Source organism: Erinaceus europaeus, chromosome 2, assembly GCF_950295315.1.
Source record: "Erinaceus europaeus chromosome 2, mEriEur2.1, whole genome shotgun sequence".
Lineage (NCBI taxonomy): Eukaryota > Metazoa > Chordata > Mammalia > Eulipotyphla > Erinaceidae > Erinaceus > Erinaceus europaeus.
In genome coordinates, this window is record NC_080163.1 from 106,710,544 (window position 1) to 106,733,529 (window position 22,986).

The 22,986-nt window shown below is 41.5% G+C and overlaps 1 protein-coding gene and 2 long non-coding RNA genes across 3 annotated transcripts in view; 1 reads left to right on the forward strand and 2 right to left on the reverse strand.

The window, feature by feature from the left end:
* LOC132536618 (uncharacterized) overlaps positions 1-22,986 on the reverse strand; it is a 411,585-nt gene that overhangs the window by 199,849 nt on the left and 188,750 nt on the right. The gene's annotated exons all lie outside the window — the stretch shown is intronic.
* LOC132536960 (uncharacterized) overlaps positions 1-22,986 on the reverse strand; it is a 114,310-nt gene that overhangs the window by 34,764 nt on the left and 56,560 nt on the right. The gene's annotated exons all lie outside the window — the stretch shown is intronic.
* Positions 1-22,986, forward strand: part of WWC2 (WW and C2 domain containing 2) — a 76,254-nt gene that overhangs the window by 26,920 nt on the left and 26,348 nt on the right. Inside the window, exons 5-10 of the mRNA XM_007534065.3 lie at positions 1,176-1,305; positions 5,750-5,896; positions 7,209-7,282; positions 13,232-13,474; positions 16,726-16,815; positions 19,627-20,243. Of these exons, the coding sequence (XP_007534127.2) occupies positions 1,176-1,305; positions 5,750-5,896; positions 7,209-7,282; positions 13,232-13,474; positions 16,726-16,815; positions 19,627-20,243 (1,301 nt within the window). The remainder of the gene's footprint in view (positions 1-1,175; positions 1,306-5,749; positions 5,897-7,208; positions 7,283-13,231; positions 13,475-16,725; positions 16,816-19,626; positions 20,244-22,986) is intronic.

Here is a 22,986-nt window from a genome sequence, read left to right on the forward strand (position 1 = left end):
TAGGATTAGTAAACCTTTTACTCTCCCTCCCCCCACCCCCCTGTAAATGTCTAGATGACTCCCTTACCCACCAAGACTTTGTTTCCAGAAAATCCTCTGATAGAGGTAACCTCTAGAGCTCACAGGACAGTTGGGAAGCAGGTTCACAGGCAGAAAACATTACTCATGAAAGAGTTGTTTACCCAGTGTTTGTTGATAAACATCTCCACCCTCCCACCTGGCTCCTGGGTCTGAACTAATTCAGCAAGGCAGGCACTTTCTTTTCTTTTCTTTCTTTTTTTTTTTGCCTCCAGGGTTATTGCTGGGGCTCGGTGCCTGCACTACAAATCCACTGCTACTAGAGGCCATTTTTTCCCCTTTTGTTGCCCTTGTTGTTTATCAGTGTTATTGTTACTATTATTGTTATCATTGTTGTTGAATAGGATGGAGAGAGGAGGGGAAGACAGAGGGTGAGAGAAAGAGAGACACCTGCAGACCTGCTTCACTGCTTGTGAAGCGACTCCCCTGCAGGTGGGGAGCCGGGGACTATAACTGGGATCCTTACTCAGTCCTCATGCTTTGTGTCACGTGCACCCAACTCCCTGCGCTACCGCCCGACTCCCACTCAGGCACTTTCATCTCGACTCCCCACTCATAAAAATAGAATACGTTCTTTTCAGAGACGTAAGGAAGAAAATAACCACACAGTCCAAAGATTGTAGGACACTCACTTGTATAAAGAAGAATCACTCCCTTTTATTAAAGTTGTATACACTTTGCTGGGTTTTGCACCAGGTGATGGCCTATAGATGAGGCAGCAGTTAGGCCTTGACCTCTGGTGACTGTTGGAGTTTTGGGAACCTTGTTCCTTCTACTCACCCTTCTTTGTGTCCTTAGTCCTCCACAGGGTGGATGGAGATCAGGATCGGCCTATCTTGAGTTTTGAGTTCAGTCAACAAAACATCCCCCAGAAAGACTGAAGTAAAAAGGTTGGAAATGAATAGAAGTGGAGGAATGGGAAAGATCTTAGCTGGAAGCAGAAGGGGAAACACACACTGTGAAAGGATGGTTCTATGTGAGAGCCAAATAGTAAAATAATAAGCCAGCAGATGACAATCCCAAAACCTGATTCCTATTGTCTTTTTAATTTATACTCTTCACTCACTTATTTACTTATTTTCTCTCTCTTTTAACAGAATTGATAAGAAAATGTCTGGAGGTCAGAGTGGCTATGAGCTTAGTGAAGCCAAAGCCATTCTAACTGAACTGAAGTCGATCAGGAAGGCAATTAGCTCAGGGGAGAAAGAAAAACAAGACCTGATGCAGGTATGTTGTGGAACATTGTGTGCAGTCACACTGATACATCCCAGGGCCCCCCAAACTCCTCTTGAAGTGAACATTTTCCATCAGGCCATCCTTGGCCTTTTCTCACACCTTTCATATGGAATTTAGACCTCTAGGGGATATTGTTATAAGTATTGAGGCTGCCTTGGAGAAAACAGAACTGGCTCCAAGGTTCTGATGTGCCTAGGCAGAACTGGAATTACCTCTAAAATATGGTAGTAGCCCACATAAGATGATTAGCATCTGGGGACCAGGTGTTGGCGCACCTGATTGAGCACACATGTTACAGTGCACAAGGACCCAGGTTTAAGCCCCTAGTCCCCACCTGCGGGGGGAAAGCTTCATGAGTGGTGAAGCAAGTTTGCAGGTGTCTCTCTGTCTCTCTGTCTCCCCCTTCCCTCTTGATTTATGGCTGTCTCTATCCAATAAATAAAGATAATTAAAAAAGTTAAAATAAAAAAAGAAGATTAGCATCTGTGTACACCCTGCAACTCAAGTGTGGAACCCAATTAAGCAGTGTTATCTAAACCATACTCCTACACAGAATATGTAAAAGGTATGTCACTTATCACCAGTGAGTGGGGCATATGACTTTCAGAGAGGGAGCAAGAGTACAGGGAGAGTTTAGCAAAGCTGCCTACCCCCATTCTAGGTGCTTGCTATGGTGGATAATGAAGTGTTGACCCAACTGGGGGGCACAGTCACCCATAAAAAACAAACTGCTCATGTAATAGATTTGGTTGTATCTGCATAGTTCTCAACATGTGGGTCTTGGCCCAGTGATTCACATTCAGTGATCTCAGTTCAGTGTTTTGAGTATTTCTGTTTAACAAAAGACAGGTCAGGATATATATATTAAGTATATATCTTTTCCTATGTCTCCCTTCCCATAAGCACTGGAAAGTCTTTATATTTTTTGATGCATGGAACTCTTTCCTTAAATGAATAAGAACTTAGTCTAGGTCTTTGGAAAAATGTTAGAACCAGTGAAGATGTTTGTGTCCTTATTAGAACCCTTACATGTAAATACTATACTCAACTACTTCACATCATTTTCCAAAAACATAAGCCATGAAATTTTCCATCTGGAGAATTTTGAAGTGACTTAAATGAAGAGGTAGAATATGAAGATTAAGTCATGGTAGTAGATATGGTAGGGTACTCCTTTTAATATAAAAATAGTGCATATATCTGTCATAGCAGCTCTAAAGATGGACACACTCCGAGTATCCTCAAGTTGCAGGCAAAGAAGTTATAGTGCAAAGGACAGAGATCAACTGGTAGAGTGGGACTCACAGACCTGAGGCTCCCAGTTTAAATCCCAGCATTATGTACTGGAATGGTGCTAACTTCTCCCTCCCCCCTCTCCCCTCCCTCTCCTCTTTCCCCCTCCCTCCTCCTCCTCCTCCTCCTCCTCCTCCTCCTCCTTCTTCTTCTTCTTCTTCTTCTCCTTCTCCTCCTCCTCCTCCCCCTCCTCTTCCTTCTCCTCCTCCTTTTCCTTCTTCTCTCTCTCTGAATGGTGCTAACTTCTCCCGCTCCTCCTCTTTTCCCCTCCCCTCCTCTCCCCCTATCCCCCCCTCCTCCTCTTCTTTTTTCCTCCCTCTCTCTCTCTCTCTCTCTCTCCCCCAGAGCACTGCTCAGCTCTGGGTGATGGTGGTGTGGAGGATTGAACCTGGGACTTTGGAGCCTCAGGCATGAGAGTCTTTTACATAACCATTATGCTATCTACCCTCTGTCCCTAGTTTTTCTCACTCTCTCATATGAAACCTTTTCTGACTATGGAACATGAAATATATATATATATATATATATATATTTAACTGGGGTATGGATTCCTCTGTCAGCGCCCATGTTTAATGGAGAAGCAATTACAAGAGCCAGACCTCCCACCTTCTGCACTCCATAAAGATCTTCAGTCCATACTCCCAGAGGGGTAAAGAATAGGGTATCTACCAGTGGAGGAGCTGGGATATGGAACACTCATGGTGGGAATTGTATGGAACTGTATCTGTCTTATTGCACAATCTTGTTAATCATTATTCAGTCACACTAATTAAAAAAAAAAGTTTAAGTCATACAGAGACTAAATAGAAGACCTAGGATTCAAATCCAAGTAACTCTTAGGGGCTATACAACATGAAAATTTTTTTTCCCCTCCAGAGTTATCTGTGGGTGTTCGGTGCCTGCACAATGAACGCACTGCTCCTGGAGGCCACTTTTCCATTTTATTGCCCTGTTGTTATTATTGTTGCTGGACAGGACAGAGAGAAATCAAGAGAGGAGGGGAAGATAGAGGAGGAGAGAGAAAGATAGACACCTGCAGCCCTGCTTCACTTCTTGTGAAGCAACCCCCCTATCGTGGGTAGCCAGGGGCTCAAACCAGAATCCTTGTACCAGTCCTTGTGCTTCAAGCCATGTTTGCTTTACCCGCTGCCCTACTGCCTGGCCCCCACAACATGAAGCTTTCACATGCATGTGACATGCAACATTTTATTTGGATTTACTTGGTTTCTCTTTCACAGTGGTCTTCTGATTAAAACCAGTAATTCCTGAAATGCATAGAGTAGGTCCTGTGGAAAAAAGTTAGTGAAACTTAAACATATTTACATCTGAACCCTATAAATGAGCAATTGTGTTTAATTAGCAATGATTTTAGTGTCTTTTTTTAAAAAAAGATTCAACTTCAGCAGTAATTTAGCACCTTTGATTCTTGCTGAAAACTTTGAATTTAGATATAAGTCAGAATAAATGAGGTTAGATTCCTTTGGGCCTGTAGTATGCACACTTTGCTGTGAGCAAGGACCCAGGGTATAAGCTCCCAGCCATCACATAGGAGCATTATGCAAGGGAGAACTTGATCAGTGGTGAGCAGTGCTAAGGTGTCTCTCCCTCTCTGCCTCTCCTCCTGTATCTGAAAATAATAAAATAAAATGGGTTGGGTTGACCAGGAGAGATGTAATCACACAGCTGCCAAGTCTTGACAGCGATAACAAATAGAGACATAAAGAATTTAAGACTAGATTCCTTTTCAATAATTGTATAAAATAATAGATTTTTTAAGAAGTTCACAATGCAGCTGAAAGGGACATTAGTTATGTTCTGTGATTATCCAATCTGCTTGACCATGGCCCACAGTAAGAAATAAATTTTGAGGGTCCAAGTGCTAGCATACACAGTATATACTTTAATGTACAAATGCCCAGGTTCAAGACTCTGGTCCCCACCTGCAGAGGGGGAGTTTCAGAAGGAGCGATGCAAATGTTTCTCTGTCACTCTCCTTCTCTGTCTCCCCCTCCTCAGTTTCTCTCAGATAAAAAAGGAATACATTTCATAGTAAAATCCATTATTACATAGCGCAACTACGAATGTTGCGACTTCATAACCTCAGTTTCCTAACTGTTCATTGTCCTAGGATCTTTATTATAATAGTGAGGTAAATAATCTTTTGAGTTCTAACCAGATGTAAAATAGCAAATCATAGCAGTCTTCTAAGTAGGGTTGTGTTTGTTTGCTTTTTTCCCCCCTTTTTCTGAATCATATTAAAATGCATTGTAGGTATTCTCTGCCTTTAAAATTTCTACTACTTAAGTAAGTTGTCCTTACTAAAATGAAGTATTTTTCATGTAGTTAAATAATAATTGCAAGGTGAAGAAGGTAGCATAGTGGTTTTATGAACAGACTCTCATGCCTGAGTTCCAAGGTCCTAGATTCAATCCCCTGCACCACCATAAACCAGAGTTGAGCAATGCTCTGGTTTAGAAAGAAAGAAAGAAAGAAAGAAAGAAAGAAAGAAAGAAAGAAAGAAAGAAAGAAAGAAAGAAAGAAAGAAAGGAAGAAAGGAAGAAAGAAAGGAAGAAAAAGAGAGAGAAAAAGAAAGAAAGAAAGAAAGAAAGAAAGAAAGAAAGAAAGAAAGAAAGAAAGAAAGAAAGAAAGAAAGAAAGAGGTCTGGGCAGTAGCACAGTGGGTTAAGTGCATTAGGTGCAAAGCGTAAGGACCGGCTAAGAATCCTGGTTAGAGCCCTGCCTCCCCACTTGCACAAGCGGTGAGTCAGGTCTGTAGGTGTCTTTCTCTCCCCCTCTCTGCCTTCCCCTCGTCTCACGATTTCTCTCTGTCCTATCCAGCAACAACAATAGTAATAATAACAACAATGGTAAACAAGGGCAATAGAAAGAAGAGAAAGGAAGAAAGGGAAAAAGAGATTTAATATTGAGTTATTCAAAAGTGAATACTTCCAAAGCTGGTTTGGAAGATAAATGACAACCTGTTGAATATGTTCACTTGTGTTTCCCAAACCACATGCAAGCAACATACAAATTGATAATTTTAATTACAATCAAGATGAGCACTTTCATTGAATTCTACTTGGTGGGGAAGTTTGACTCTCTTACATGAAAGCTGTATGAAGTCCTTTGTGTTTCTTTCCCAGAGTCTTGCGAAGCTGCAGGAGCGGTTTCATTTGGATCAGAGCATCGGCAGATCTGAGCCGGACTTGAGATCCAGTCCTGAGAACTCTCATTTATCTCTCTCTAGACAGACCCTAGATGCTGGGTCTCAAACAAGCATTTCTGGAGATGTAAGTCAGCCTGGTGAAAAGGTCAACCAGCATTATCCTGAGTGGGCTGCCCTTACATTAGAGAGGGGCCAGTGGGACAGGAAGGTTGCTCTGGATCCATCGGTAGGCTTTCAGTATTTCATGCTCCAAAGACTGGTTTTAAAAATCATAGAGGGAAGTTGGGCGGTAGTGCAACGGGTTAAGTGCACGTGGCACAAAGCACAAGGACCAGCATAAGGATCCTGGTTCAAGCCCCCAGCTCCCCACCTGCAGGGGAGTCGCTTCACAGGCTTCTTTCCCCCTCTCTATCTTCCCCTCCTCTCTCCATTTCTCTCTGTCCTATCCAACAACGACATCAATAACAACAACAATAGTAACTCTCAGCAATAAAACAACCAGGGCAACAAAAGGGAAAATAAATAGATATCATAGTTGCCTTTTCTGCCTAGGTGCCAAGCATACCAGGATATGTTAATCCTATTAAAACTATTCCTATAGCTTTGTTGAGACATTTTTATTCAAAGACGCTACGAAAAGGCTGGAAAACATCGACACTATTGAAAAGCTAGACACGGGAAAACATCAGTTTTTTCCTATTGAGTTTGGAGTCTTGGAGATTCAGTTCCTTTCAAATAAACATGAAAGCTAATGGGAAACAAAAGTACATACTTCCAAAAACTAAAATCAAGCTTGTTTTTATAAATCCGAAGTTGCTGATAATGAAAATGTTTCATTTGGGGCTTGTCCCGAGCATTCAGAAACAGTTAATACCATTTGAATATTGTTACTGATTTTTGCATCCTCCATTTTGGGATCATTAGCAGTTATTTACTTTTCAGTAAATTGCTGGTTATTTTCATCTTCTCATTGGCTGCGATCAAAGTTTAACATGTGGAAATTAATTTTTGAAGTTAGTTTATATTTCATGCAGTTGAAAGATAAATGATGGAAAGTTGACTCACAGAGAGGAGGAAATTAGTTCCACTCCATAAACTTTATTAGCCTGTGCATACCCTTCATAAACTCAAAGAAACCAGAAACATCTACCTGGGAATTTTGGGGGGGGGTTATTTACTTATTTATTTATAATCTTGAATTCAGTGTGTAGAGAAAATGATATTCAAGGCCTTGGGAAAAACAGGCCATTTTGAATTAAAAAGAAATGTTTTGCCCCTACTGAGATGTGGAAGTGAGTGCCTTTTTCAGCTGGTGTTCCCAGTTTCAGTGCCATATCCTTTAGCTTTTCAATTACTGCTGCTTCCTAGAAACAAAAGCAGTTTACTTCATTCATTAGCAGAGTTAATTGATTTTTTTCCCTTTTGTTTTTCCCTAGATTGGAATGAGAAGTAGATCAAATTTAGCAGAAAAGGTCAGGCTGAGCCTCCAGTATGAAGAAGCCAAAAGAAGGTAAGGGGGGGGAGGGTTCCTTTGGAGGTCAGCAAGGGCAAGCTTTGATTTTCCACAATCTTGCTCCTCTAGTGACATCTGCTGGTCTAGTGACAATCTCCCCACCCTTCCAGTCAAGCATACCCTTGAATATGTCCCCTTGCCTTCTGAATCAGAACAAGGGAGAATGCATAAGGAGTGTGGGAAGGAAACTGTCACTTTTTCTTATGTAAGAAAGATGCTTTAAGTTCTCACTGCACTTAAAATTAGAAGGGAGAAGATTACTTTCTCAGATAGAAACACGATCCAGCCGGAGGCTCAAGTACAAGGTTTGGTAGCCATTGGGGAATTCCAAGGTGAACAGTGGTATACATGTATCTTTGCTTTGAAGGGAAAACTTAGTGGCTGATGTCATTGTAGGTATGCTGCCTGGTGCCAGTTGAGTCATTTTAGGAAAAACCTGGGAGAGTTTTATTTCTTTCCTTTAGGCTATAAAGTCTTGTTAGCCGTTTCTTTGTTTTTGGATATAGCTGTAGGTAGATTGGGAAATAGATAAAGGAGATAGAACAGTTACTACTACAATAGTGGCACAAGTTCTTTTCGTTTCCAAACCAAAATGAAGAACTTAATCATTCCTAAATATCTTTTTAATTTTAATTTTAAGGTTTAATATTTATTTTATGAGAGCAAGAGAGAGACCAGAGAGATCACTGCTCAGCTCTGACATACGGTAGAGTGAGCCGGAGACCTCTGGGGCCTTAGGCATGAAAGTCTGGTGCTCTGCTGCCTCACTAACTTTCTGGCCTTGAAACAGCACCTGTGATGTCACATGTGTGGTTTTTGCTTTTCCACACAATTATTGTAAAAATTGGTGTGTTTGAATTATTATTGGTATAATTCTGTTATCTTTTCTATAAACCTTATCAAGATCTTATCCATTATACCAGTTATGTCCATTATAATAAAATAAGGAACAAATCCAAAACTCAGTACATGCCCTTATCTGGACTAGTGCTGACTGTATTTTTTTATAGCAGTACTCATTTTGGGGTTTTATTTTTTCCATATATGCAATATATATATATATATATATATATATATATTTCCTTTTTACCTTGTGACCCTCTTTCCTTATTGTCCTCACCCAGTAATCTGCAATCCCCAATCAACTCTTTGTCCATAAATTTGTTTGTTCTTTTTTTTGTTCCAAATTCCTCATGTAAAAGAAATTATGTTGTATCTTTTTCTGACTGACTTACATCACTTAGTATAATGCCCTTAAAGTTCAAGTTGCTGCAGTAAGCAAGATTTCATTCTTCTTCAAATGGCTGAATAATGATGGTGATGCAGTCTGAAATGTGCATCAGATTATATGGCTAATGGAATGTCATGTTGTAAGTACACAAACCTAGATGGCACAACCTACTACCCACTGAGGCTGCATGATGCCACCTACTGGGACTACAGTCATATATGTAGTCTGTTGTTGATTGAAGTGTTAAGTGACACACAATAGTGCCACAATATAGACACTTAGCTTGTTTCTTTATCATAGTTATAAATAATGCTACAGTGAATATAGAGGTGCAGGTATCTTTTAAGTTAGTGTTTTTGTTTTCTTTAGAAAAATACCCAATAGTGAAGTTACTGATATTTGTTCCAGTTTCTAAATTCTGTTTTTTTTCCAGAAAGAGTTATTTATTAGTGAGAGGGAGGGAGGAGGAGAATGAACTTAGACTATCACTCTGGCACATACGATGCTGGGGATCAAACGTGGGACCTCATACTTAAGATCTCAATGCTTTATCCATTGTGTCACTCCTCAAGCCATGCAATTTTTAATATTTTAACACAACTTACCATTTTTCATAGTGACTGCAGGTTTCCATTCCCACCAGCAGTGCATGAGGGTTCTATTTTCTCTATATCCTTGCCAACATTCCTTATTCCTTGTCTTTTTGATAATGGCCATTCTAATAGTTGTGCACTGATATCTCATTAGCATTTTGATTTGCATTTGCATAATGACTTGTGATGTTGAGCATCTTTTCACTGACCTTTTGAGCTCCTGAATGTCTTCTTTGAGAAAATGTCTATTCAAATCATTTGTGCAGTTTTTAATCAATTCCCTTGCTATTTTGTTGGGTGAGTTCTTTATATATTTTGGATACTAAATAGATAATTTGTAAATATTTTCTACTAGGTTGCCTTTTTTCATTGATAATTTCTTTTACTGTGAAGAAACTTTTTAAGTTGATATAGTTTCACTTAATTATTTTTGGTATCAGATTTAGAAAAAGAAGTCTCTAAGACAGATAGATGTTCAGTGACCTTAACAACCATGTTTTCTTCCAGGAAATTTATGATTGCAGGTCTTATATTCAGGTATTTGTCTCATTCTGAATAAAAATAATTTTTGTGTATGGTGTAAGAGAGTGATCCTGTGCTATTTTACTTTATAGCTTTGCTTGGGTAAAGCATAAGAAACTGTGGGCAGGGTAGTACTAGCACACATGGCACAAAGTGCAAAGATGGGTGTAAAGATTCCAGTTCAAGCCCCCGGCTTCCCACCTGAAGGGGAGTCACTTTACAAGTGGTGAAGCACTTTACAAGTGGTGAAGCACTTTACAAGTGGTGAAGCACTTTACAAGTGGTGAAGCACTTTACAAGTGGTGAAGCACTTTACAAGTGGTGAAGCACAGTGGGTCTGCAGATGTCAGTCTTTCTGTCCCCTTCTCTGTCCTCCCCCCCCCCATTTCTCTCTGTCCTATCCAACAACAGTGACAGCAACAACAATAATAATAACAGCAACAATGATAAACAAGGGCAACAAAAGGGAAAAAATAGCCTCCAGGAGCAGTGGATTTGTAGTGCAGGCACTAAGTCCCAGTGATAACCCTGCAGGCAAAAAAAAAAAAAAAAGCGTAAGAAACTTCTCCACCCTTCTATAGTAGACTCACCTTTTCATAATATCAAATACCTGGTATATTTTGAGGGCAAGAGGCGTACCGATAGATGGGATTTTACGATTTCCCTTTAGGAATCTAAAAGTACTGTTGATTCATTATTGGGGAGGACATTCAGGAATTACATGTCACTCTGCAGAGGGCAGAGACATTTGTCAACATTCCCTCCCCACGCCCCACCATGAACATGAAAAACTCAGCTGCGAACCTGCTGGAGTACCATGATTTCCTACCACAATGATGATTATCTAATAGATATTGAGGCATATCCACTATTGTTGGTGAAGATAATTTAAAAAGAAAATTGGCAAAAGTTCTTAGCAGTTATTGGCTTAATGAAGTAAATATTTGATCTACCTAAATGCAATCTTTGCCTCTGCCACTAATAGCCCGTGAGTCTTTGACTTACTGAAAGATCCCTAAGCTTTATTCTACAAATTATTAACCATGTGAGCTTGTATAAGCTTCTTACACTCTCTGAACAATATTTTGCTTGGCTAATTTTCATGCCTGTGAATCCCCCAGGTAGATTATAAACTTCTTGAGGTTAGGAAAAAGTCTGTAGACTTCCGTCTGCTTCTCTGTGCCCTAGACTTAGGCCCTTCCCCTCAGTCAGGATTGCACATTGCTTTGTGGCACTATGGCCAGGGAAGATTACTTGGCTTTGCAGTGAACCAAGATTTGTACCTGCTGTCTGGATGTGAATACTCTTAACTCCAGATTAATACTCGGGAGCCAGAACTGAAGCCTTAGGTCCTTTGAGACTTGGCCTCACTTCCCTTGGATCAGCGTGAACTGGCTATGGAAGAAGGGCAAACGCTAGAAGAAGAAGAAGAAGAAGAAGAAGAAGAAGCATGAACTTTGGTTCTGCTTTGGCCACCAGCAGCTCACATTCCAGCATCTCCTGAGTTTTCTGGAAAACATCAAAATCTGATCCCCAGATTAGGCATGTCTTTTCCCAATAAAATTCAAGACCTGCTTCAGGCCTGATCATGCAAATAATAGTTGCCTTTCTTTCCTCCACTACTTTGCAACTCCCAGTTTACTTGGTTCATTCAATTACATCAAAACTTCCAACAGCAGCCCTTTCCCCTTCAGTTTCCTCACTGTTCTATTACCACTTGAGGTCTTATTTTAAAGTTACTGCCGCTGCTGACGAGAAGGTAAATCTTAAGGGTGTATATTGAACATGCTTTTGTTCTTCCTTCCTTTTGAATAAGTAAATAAGTGGACTGTGTTTCTCCGAAATCTGTTTTCTCCTCCAGCCTTTGCTTTATGTGCTTAATGAAGCTAATAATATCATGCTTATTTAGCATTTTGATGATTAATTTTCCAGTATGTTGAGACAGTTGTTTATGGTTTAGTGGTTAAAGCTGAAGAATAGCTGATGTTAGATCTATCATAAGTGCAGATGTTGGATAAAAATCAGAAGTTGTGATCTATGCAGTGCCACCGGAAGATGACAATTATATATATATAGCACAAGAGGATAGAATTACTTCTACCCTTGTTCCTGACAATATTTTCTTGTTTGGCCTTTTCTTCCCTGGGAAAGAGACAGTTTCTTCCATCAAAAGGGAAAGTAGGAGACAAAATTAAAAAAAAAAAAAAAAAGACCATAGCTTATATGGTAGATCACACACCTTGACACCTTGCAGTATGTGAAACCCTGGTTTCAAACCCTGGCACCACATGTGAGCATGGACAGCATGAGGGAGCTGTAAGGATGGTAAAGTAGTCCTGTGGTGGTTCTCTTTCTCTTCTCTGTTTTCTCTTTCTCTCTCTAATGAAATTGGCCTGGAAAGCCTACTGGATGGTGGTATTATTCATGCATAAGACCCCAACACCACATTTATAAAAAATTTATAAAAAATTGTGAATAGTCCTGATTGTCTTCATCACAAAGCAAGATGATTGGATCCAGGCAATCAAGGCATGCTCATAGAATTGAAGTAGAATCAGTAGACTTTTTCTCCTTCTTTTCCTTAACCTTACCTTTAGCATCAAATTCTAGGTAGTGACATCTGGGGTCAGGCAGAATTTTGAAGTCAGCAAAGTTTCTCTTTGCTGTTATTTCCCCCTCCTCAGTTCCCCCCACCTGCCATGCCTCTCACCTCAGCACTTGCGATTCTAATGGTTCCTGTAGTCTGAAGGTCCACTGTGGGCGGCCTGCCCCTGTGTCCCCAGACAGCTGCACACAGAGCCGTCAGGTCACATGCAACAGCTTCTAAAGGACTGGCTCAGGGGGTGCCCGGTGAGTAATGTAGATCCCATGAGGTCATTGATAGAAGAAAAAAATCTCACAGGGCACAGCTTAAGGGAACACAAAAGGCAGTAATCTCCCTTTTCCTTGGCAATAGTAGAGCCTTGGTGTGTTGACTTGGCAGGTTGATTTGGTGGAGTTTTGATGAATTGATGACTTGGTGGTTATTTGGTACATTGACTTGATGGAACATTGATGGATGGGTTAACTTGGTTGAGCTTTAGGGCATAGACGTAGTTTCAATACCAGTTGACCAAGACACTGCTCTTTTCTTTCCTCTCCCTTCCCTGACTGGCTATTTACTTAGTGGTTGTACAACCTTCTCTGTGAATTGTCATCTTAATAGTGGACAGTGTCTTTACTTGGAGCAAACTGTCATAATGGCATTTCAGGTAGCATTGACCTGATGAAAGCCTAGGAATTTCTCCCCTCACCCCATACTTGCAGTCACGAGTTTAGAGCTTTGATTTGGCTCCAAGAACTCTACTTTCTTGCACTTCTGTGTACTTTGACCTTCACCCTTTTGCCGTATAAGAAGGTATGACCACTCACATTTGAAAGGTGGGGAGATGAAGCAACAACTAAGTCTAGGTTCAAGCTGAGACTGGAGTACGCAAGGTATAAGGGACTCCCTAGAGAGAGTCTGGGGGGGTGGTGAGGGAGGAAATCAAACATCATGTAAATTCCACACCTTGACTGACTTTTGGGAGTTACAAATACATATTTCTGTCTTGTTTGCAGTATGGCCAACCTAAAAATTGAGCTGTCAAAACTGGATAGTGAAGCTTGGCCTGGGGCATTAGATATTGAGAAGGAGAAGCTGATGCTAATTCATGAAAAAGAAGAGCTTTTGAAAGAACTTCAGTTTGTCACCCCACAAAAACGCTCTCAAGATGAACTCGAGCGCCTGGAAGCTGAGAGGCAGCGACTGGAGGAGGAGCTGCTATCCGTGAGGGGTGCACCTAGCCGGGCTCTGGCCGAGAGGTTGGTTTCCTTCCGGGGGATGGGACAGGCTCAACCTTTGGGGGTGTTTCAGCTGTGTGTACCCCAATGCTATTTCCCCTGAGCTTTGTGCATCTTAGTCATCTTTGCATGCCCCCCCCCCCTTTAGTGAAAGAGAGACCAGAATACCAATCTGTTTAGGCACATGTAGCACCAAGGATCACACTTGAGACTTCAGATTTGAAAAGCATGTGTTCTACCCACTGAGACACCTTGCCAGCTGCAGTCACCTCTATTCTTAATGAGCTAAGACATCTCACATTAAGGACTTTGCTTTCTGTAGAGCATTAAAGTGCACTCTCCAGAATGCTTCCCTGTGTCACTTCTGTCTTTGTTAAGAACACGAAAAGGGCCTATGGCAGATGTTGACTAACTCAGGAATGTTGACATAAAACCAGGAATGCAGCAAACACCTTCTTGAGTTGAGCTGGGTAACAATAGCTATAAACTATTGCCCTCTGATAAGAGAGATTATCTGCACTGTTAAAGCAGATGGAGTTTTCCTACTCTGGGTTTTATTACTCTCAGGAATCTCTTAGGAATGTAAAAGTCTATCACTTTTCATTTCACAAGGAAAAGATAGTGTGCTTGCATTCCCTGATACTGGAGCTGGTCACACACTATTCAAGTGGATTTTGCCCATCAGTCAAAACCCACCTGTGGAGCAGGTGAAATGGAAAGGAAGATACTTTAAGCACCGATCTTCTTATTCAGACAGGTGTGAATGTATCATTTAACCTTTTTTTTTTTTTTTTAAATCTGTTAGTGTAGGTAGAAAAGGCAGAATCCTAAGCTGGGGAAAGTGTGTGTGTGTGTGTGTGTGTGTGTGAGTGTGTGTGTGAGAGAGAGAGAGAGAGAGAGATTTGAATATGTGGGCAGAAGGAGGCCTGGCCAGCTAATGTGTTGAACACCTGTTTCAGCCCTCAGTCCTGAAGCACTTTTTTGACCAGGAAGTTAGCAGTGCTGGTCCACCCAGGATGATGGAGAAGCACTCCAAATGACCTGGAGTGGGTTTAACATGTCCAGCTACTATCCAATTGCCTTTTCTTTTTTAAAGTTCTTGGCTTGCTGTCAAATTTCTTGTCCTCTATAAATGTTTTATTGTATGCCTACATAAGAGCAACACATTTGAAAATGGGATGAAGACAAAGATCTGGCATTCTTGGTCACAGCAGGTAGATTTGCCTAACTGAATTTGAACCATCTGGGTAGAGTTGACTTTTGTGAGTTAAAATAAAAATATTAAACATGAAATAAATGTAAATAAAACCAAGATAATACAAAACTGTGACATCACAGCTTCAATAAGATTGGAAAGAATCCTAAGGGAAATACCAGAGAAGGAACCAAAGACCTTATGCATGTATGGCACTACTGAACAGTTAACAGTCTTCTATATATATTAAAGTATTATATTTATAAAATATTAAAAATAAATGTATCTTATATATGTATTTATATATATTATTTTGAGACAGGTAGGCAGAGAATGTAAAAGATACCTCCAGAGTTTCTTTCAATGTAGTGGTGGCTGGGCCTGAGCTTGGGTTGTGCACATAGTAAAGCAGCACACTAAGGAAACTATTTCATCTCCCCCCCTTTTAACTCTTCATACTTATAAAACACCAAAGCACTGCTTCACTATCTATGATGTTCCCTTGGTGCTGTCCATGGTGCTCCCATGTGGTGCTAGGGATTAAATTCATATCGGCTGACCTGCCTCCCAATCCTAAAATCCATGCTTTTTATTTGCACTGCTGAGAGAACTTTTTGCTACAGTCTTTGGATGCAAAACATCAAGGCCCCACATATCCAAAATAAATTAGTATTGGGCCAAGAGATAACTTATACACAGTAGAGTGCATGTTTTTACCCATGTTTAAACCCCAACCCCACATAAACAGCATTAGATGGGGGAATTTCATGGATGGTGGAGCAGTGCTGTAATGTCTGTCCACTCTCTCTTTAAAAAAATAAAGAATAGAAGGTTCTTTATTTGGGGAAGTCCACTCAGCAGTATATTGCATGTGCAAGAACCCAGGTTCCTTCCCCAGCACCTAATTAAAAAAAGAAAAAGGGAAAAGGCTTCAGTGTTTCCCATGTCCAAAGGAGCAAAGCCACTTGCCAGTGTGAGTTGTGAGCTTGCTGTTATCCCAACTAGAAACACATGGCACGTTTCTGGGCTTTGTTGTCAGTGGTTTTACCTTACTCTATGGGTATTCTGTTCTTATTCTTCTCTCTTCCTTCTCTCTTTCTACTTCACTGGTCTGTTTCAACATTTCTGATAATGGCTGCTGAACTAAGAGGCCAGAACAGAACTTGCAGGTTGTGTTTTTGCTCACTGTCCAAGCACAGTAGTACCTTCTGGAACACAGAATTCACTATGTGTGGTAGTTTTCCATAGAGCAAACTGTGCCTCCTTATAAGCCAGTCCCCTGTTTCTTCTTGAAACCTGTGTAGTTACCCAAGAAACCCTGTGCTGCATCACATGTCAGTTTCCCTCACTTCTCCATTTGTTTTATGGGTTTCACCTTATTGCAGGGTAGCCTTAGGCGAGATTCAGAGTTATTACTGAACGTTGGTTTCTGTAGGAATAAATCTCATGTGAATTTTTAGCCACTATATATAATCCCAGAATTTTTCAGCTCAGTGCCTATAAGTCTGTTCTATGGTGTCCACTAGGTCTGTTCTATGGTGTCCACAAGGCAGGTGACAATGCTGGCCTAGCCCACCACCTGGTGGCCGTAAAGCACATCTGGAAGATTCAAAATGGCAAAACACCATGCAGTATTGAACTTGCTCATGACTTTTCTTTCCTCCATCCTCTCTTTTTGTCTTTTTTTTTTTTCTTATATAGCTACTGAAATTTCTGATTAAATCCAGTAAATGAAGCTTTCTGCTTCTGTCTAGCTGATCCTATCTTCACCCTATTCCCTCTTTTTTCACAGACCGGAGGGACTAAGGACTTAAATCTTACTGAATCTATTTTAATTGTTATAAAAAAAATCAGTAATGCTTTGCTATCAATCCCCTACCCCCCAGTTTAGCCTGACTGAATTGTTTATTCAGGTTGTCTTGTTGGTTATTCTCTCTTTTTTCTTTCTTTCTCTCTCTTTCCAGTTTATTTGGATTTCTCTTGCATAGAAAATACTGTTTATGAATTTTCTTTTTTCCTTCAGTTTTCATGCTTTATCATAGTAATTTGAAAATAGTTTCTGTTTTTTTTCCCCCAGATTGAAACTAGAAGAACGAAGGAAAGAGCTACTCCAGAAACTTGAAGAAACTACTAAACTAACTACTTATTTGCATTCACAACTTAAAAGGTAAGAGTGTTTGATTCTTGTGGGGAAATTTGTCTCGACAGTAGTATTTAAGCTAGTTTTAGTTCTCTTTGATTACATTTCTCTTTATTTATTTAAAGCCAGAGATGGAGCTAAGTGGTAGAGTGCATGTGTTTCATAAATGAGCCCTGGGTTCAGGCCACATCCCTGCCCTACTCCCACCCAAAGGGGAAAAAATTCCCCCAAGCAGAAAAGTAAATAAGTATATATTAGTACAGTTAAAAATTGAATGACCAAATCTTTTTATTATTTTGTTTGCCACTATTTTTTTTTTAAGTTTTATATCTTTATTTATTGGATAGAAATCAAGAGGGTCAGAAATCAAGAGGGTAAGGGGAAAGAGAAAGAAGGAGAGTCAGACAGACGCCTGCAACACTGCTTCACCACTCGCAAAGCTTTCCTGCTATAGGTGGAGACCAGGTGCTCAAACCTGGGTCCTGGTGCACTCTAACATGTAACAGAACCACCACCCAGCCTCCTTTGGATGAACAAATTCAAAGTTGCATAGATTTCTTTTTTCCCCAGCAACCTCAAGGTTTTACATAGAATAATTTATGAGAAAGATACATTTCAATTCTCAGTACATGCCTGAAAAAAAATTTTTTTTCCCACATAATTTCTTTCTTCTCTCTCTCACCCTTTCTCTCTCTCTCTCTTCTTTGTAGATACTGGACCTACATGCATCTTTTTACCACTGCGTGCTTTTTTTTCCCATTCAGATAGACACAGAGAGAAAGGGGGAGAGAGATCACAGCACAGACACTTCCTCCAGTGCCATAGCACCTCCCATGTACTCCTGGGGTTTGAGCCTGAGTCACGCACTTGTAAGGCATATGCTTTACCCAGTAAGCTATCTTTTTAGCCCATACTATGTCTTTTATAAAGAAAAGGTAGAGTGAATGTTCTTTTAAAAGTGACACTAAGTAGAGCACAGGACTTGCATGTGTGAGGCTCTGCATCTGAGCCCTGATACCACTTGGAAGCACCATGGACAGCACCAAAGGGAACTAACTCCCTGTGTGGTGAAGCTATTCTTTGACTTCTCTCTCTCATTCTCAACGATTCTCTCCTTTTTCTCTCTCCAAATGTTAAGCAAAGGGACAGGGAGGCAACTCAGCATGGATGAGGCCCAGGGATAATTCCCTGGTGCCACATCTGAAGAAATGAAGTCAAATAAAGTAAAAACAGTAGATTTTTTTTAAAAAAATAGTCACATCGGGAGTCAAGCGGTAGCACAGTGGGTTAAGCTCAGGTGGCGCAAAGTGCAAAGGCCAGCGTAAGGATCCGGGTTCGAGCTCCCGGCTCCCCACCTGCAGGGGAGTCGCTTCACAGTTGGTGAAGCAGGTCTGCAGATATCTGTCTTTCTCTCCCCCTCTCTGTCTTCCCCTCCTCTCTCCATTTCTCTCTGTCCTATCCAACAATGATGACAACAACAATAATAACTACAACAATAAAATAAGGGCAATAAAAAAAAGGAATAAATAAATATTAAAAAAATAGTTACATCAATGTCCCCTAACACACACACACACACCCTTACCCTTACATACTTAGACAGAGAAGAGTAAAGCTGAGAGAGTACAGAGACCTTTGTGTAATTAGTCTTTATCCACTTACCTTTCCCCTACTAGGAAGTCATATTCTTTAAGTAAAATCGCTACACCAAAACTTTGCACTGTTTTTACCTTCTCCCTCATGCCCTTTTCTACTCCTTAACCACATCAGTAACTTTCTAGAGGTCTCTGCAGATGGATAGGTTTATCAAGTTATTCAATTCTTTTTCTTCTTCTCCTTCTCCTTCTCCTTCTCCTTCTCCTTCTCCTTCTTCTTCTTCTTTTCTTCTCCTCCTTCTTCTTCTTCTTTTCCTTAATGGGACACTGGAGGATGAACTGAGTGTCAGGTGCATGTGTGAGTGTTGAACAGCTCCCCAGGCCAATTTTTTATTTATTGGTTTTATTATTTATTTTCCCTTTTGTTGCGCTTGTTTTATTGTAGTTATTGTTGTTGTTTGTTGTCATCGTTGTTGGATAGGACGGAGAGAAATAGAGAGAGGAGGAAGAAGACAGGGGGAGAGAAAGAGAGACATCTGTAGACCTGCTTCACCGCCTGTGAAGCGACTCCCCTGCAGGTGGAGAGCCGGGGGCTAGAACTGGGTATTTAAGCCCATCCTTGTGCTTTGTGCCACGTGTGCTTAACCTGTTATGCTACCACCTGACCCCCTATTTTTTATCTTTAGAAACAGGGAGGGAGATACACCAAAGTACATACAGCTCCACCATCACTGAAGTTCACTTGGTTCTGTTTTGGTGCTTTCATGTAGTGCTAGAGATCAATCCCTTGGCCACACACAGGCTAAGTAAGGGTGTGCTGTACCCACCAATTTGTCTCACAGTTCCTTCTCTTTTATTTACTTATTTATTTCTTTTTCAAGAGAGGGGTAGTATCTGTTAGTAGGAGAATTACTGGGTGGGTTGTTTGTTTGTTTTGTTTCCAGTTAAGGTAATAAGACTGCACATGTTTTAAGGGCACAGTTTCACAGCTATTTAGAATGTGCGCTGACCTCACCTCGCCCACTGCTAGAGTGCTGATATGCCTGGAGATGAGTACTAGAGAACCAGGCCAAGAATGCTGGTACGTGAACAGGGAGATGGTTGGTGCAATCGAAGGCTCTTTCTCCCCTGCTCACCCACAGGTCCTTTGATGCTGCATAGTCCTTGTCTTCAAGGTCTATGCTTGAGTTCCCCGTATATCATGACAGCTCTTACCATGTGCTCTTCTCCTCCCCTCCCCCAGCCTCTCGGCCAGCACACTGTCCATGTCATCAGGGAGCAGCCTAGGCTCCCTGGCCTCCAGCCGGGGTTCTCTGAACACATCAAGCAGAGGCTCACTCAATTCCCTGAGTTCCAGTGAGCTCTACTACACCAGCCAAGGGGACCAGCTGGACACCGACTACCAGTACAAACTGGATTTCCTGCTGCAAGAGAAAGGGGGCTACATCCCCTCAGGACCCATCACAACCATCCTTGAGAATGAAGTGGCCAAGTCCCCCAGCCCAACAGGACAGAGTGGTCCCTGTGGGCCACCAGCTGCCAGTGGCAACACGCCCCTCCTGACCGAGGCCCCCAAGTCTGTGACTTCCCTGTCCTCCCGCTCCTCACTCTCCTCTCTGTCCCCTCCTGGGTCCCCATTGGTGTTAGAAGGCACCTTTCCTCTGTCCTCCCCGGATGGTCCACTCCACCAGTTCACAACTGACTTTGAGGACTGTGAATTGAGCAGCCATTTCGCTGACATTGGCCTTGGGGAAAGTCAGATACTACTGGACTCAGATGTAGGAGGAGTCTCCCAACCTCTTCTAGAGGAGAAGGACCTTCCTGGAGGCACCAGCGAACCATTGTATGGAGGGACTGCAGGTAAATGTATACCTCTCTTTCATTTATTCCCTCTGAGTCATTTTTGTTTTGTTTTGTTTTTACTTTAGTCATCTGCTTTCCACATATGAGCAAAAATATAACCTACAGTTCTACCCATTTTGTCCCAAATGCTACAACCTTGATTGCAGAGTGCTGAATTATTTCCTAAGATTATTTGTTTATTGAAAGAAAGATCCAGTGTGTCACTCTGGTATGTGTGGTGCTAGGGATTGAATTTGAGGCATCATGAGTGCCCTCTATCACTGAGCTGTCTCTCCAGTCACCTCTCCACTGAATTATTCTGAAAAGAATGATTGGAAGGTTATGCTTTCCATATAAATGGCACCAGCCCTCTTCTCTGTTGTTTATCTATGTTGATTTCAGCTGAGTAACTTTTTTTAAGCATTATAAAATTATTATGAAAGATAGAGAAGGCAAAGAGAGAAAGAGACCAAAGCACTGCTTAGCTCTGCCATTTGGCAGAACCAGAGATTGAATCTGGGGCCCTTGGGGTCTCAGACATGCAAGTTTTGTGCTTTCATGCTGAGCTGTCTCCTAGGCTGAGAGGTTTTTGTTTGTTTGTTTTTGCTTAAATTTATTAACAAGGGAGGGGGAGAGTAGAGAGCCACAGTCTGCTGTACATGATGCTGGAGATTAAACTCAAAACCTCATGCCAGAGGGTCCAAGGGCCAAAAGTTTTTCAGTTCTTTGGATTTGACTTTTGTGGAGCTGGGACACCGAGAATGTACAATTCCACTGCCATAGGCTACTTTTCCATTCAGATTAAGACACAGAAAGGGAAAGAATGAGAGACACCACAGCAGTACAACTTCTGACAAGTGCCATAGTCCTTCCAATGTAGTTTCATGGCTTGGACCTGGGCTGCACCTATTCCAAGGCAGACACCCTACCTGGTGAGCTATCTTACCTATGTGTATGTTAATATGCCTAGACATGTTTCCCTTATCAAATAAAAACCACCTCCCCTGTATAGTGGTTTTAATCCTAGAACATCTCTTCTGTTGTCCAGAGACCCTCAGTGTAAAGCAGCTGGCTTGGGCTGGGGAAGGGGCTTGGGCTGGGGCTGGGAACATATTTTGTGAAAATCCTTCTAGCTTCCAGATAGATTCTGGTTCTGAAACTGCAAGGTGAAAAAGAGGGCTTGCTCCCCCCCCCTTTCTCCCCATTGACTTAAAACAGATGAAAACCAAGGCAATTAGCATACCAGCTAATTAGTACCAGAGCTCAGCATTTAGAAATCTCAGGGAATTCTGTATAAATACAATTTTTGTCTCATGCCAGACTCAGCCTTTGTACCGGCAGTTGATTTGGAGAAAGTTGCTTCCAATGGACAGGAGCACCCTGCCATCTTCTGGCTATGTTACTTGTTGCAGTCAAAGAAAACACACATGTGCACACACACACACACACACACACACACCACACTTTTTCAGGGTGTGTTACTTTTTGGGATCAAAGAAAACATACACACCCCTGCAAGTTTTTTCTCCTGCCTTTGTACCCAAAATGGCAATAGAAATAGAGAAATACATGTTTCTAAGTTGTTTTTGTTTGCAATCCAGTGTATGTGGCTGTAAAGAAAACAAGGTGGTCTCCTTGTTGGCTGATGACTGTAGCTGGAGTCCAGGACGCTCTGTTTCAGAGCTCCCTGCAATAAAGTGAAATGAGAGCTCTGAGGCGGACCCCAGAGTCCTGTTTAGTTCTACATGTGGAATTGTGCCTTCACAAACCTTTTTTGTTTTTCTTTAACTTTTTAAATTTTATTTATTGATTGGGTAGAGACAGCCAGAAATTGAAAGGGGAGAGGGAAATAGAGAGGGAGAGAGACACCTGCAGCCCTGCTTCACCACTTGTGAAGCTTTCCCCCTGCAGGTGGGGACCAGGCACTTGAACTCGGGTCCTTGTGTATTGTAACGTGTGCTCAGCCAGGTGCACCTCCATCAGGCCCCCTTTCTTTAACTTTTTAAAGCATTTATTCACTTATTTTAAAGGTTTTATTTATTAATAGGAGAACCAGAGTTTTCTGGTTAATACACTTCTAGGAGCTGAACTCAGGATCTCATACTTGAGAGTCCAGTGCTTTATCCACTATACCACTTCCCAAACTGCAAGATTTATTTATTTATTGGCCAGGCTAGCATGGGAGTGCCTCTTCCCTGGTGTGTGCTCTCTGGGTTGGAGAGAACTTCACTGGAGCCAGCCTGGGCTGCTACTCCCTCAGCGACAGGAGAGAGTCAAACTCATGGCAGGGTGGTAATGCAATGTTTTTATTGATCAGAGAGACAACACTTTTATAGGATAGAACCGGAAGTGGCAAGTTGGAAACAGGGCTAGGAAAGGGGGTAGAGAAAGGCAAAAGTGCGCTGGGAAGGTAGAAACTTCCTTAGCAACTGTTGTGAGGGTTTTAATTGGTGGGATTAATGTTACCCTGCAGGCAGGTGGGTCTCGAAGAAGATACATCAAAGGAATGGAATGGGTGGGGATCTTTCAGGCAAAACAGTGATTATGTAAATAGGCTATAGTATCAGTAATGCAGGGGGAGCAGGCTTAATGCCCAACAGTTAGTTAGTTAGTTAGTTAGTTAGTTAGTGAAAGAGAACCAGAGCATCACTCCAGCACACGTAGTGCTAGGGATCAAACTCAGAACCTCATGTTTTCAAGTTCCACACTTTACCCATCATACCACCTTTCAGGCTGCATCTTTAACTTTTGTAGAAGGGGG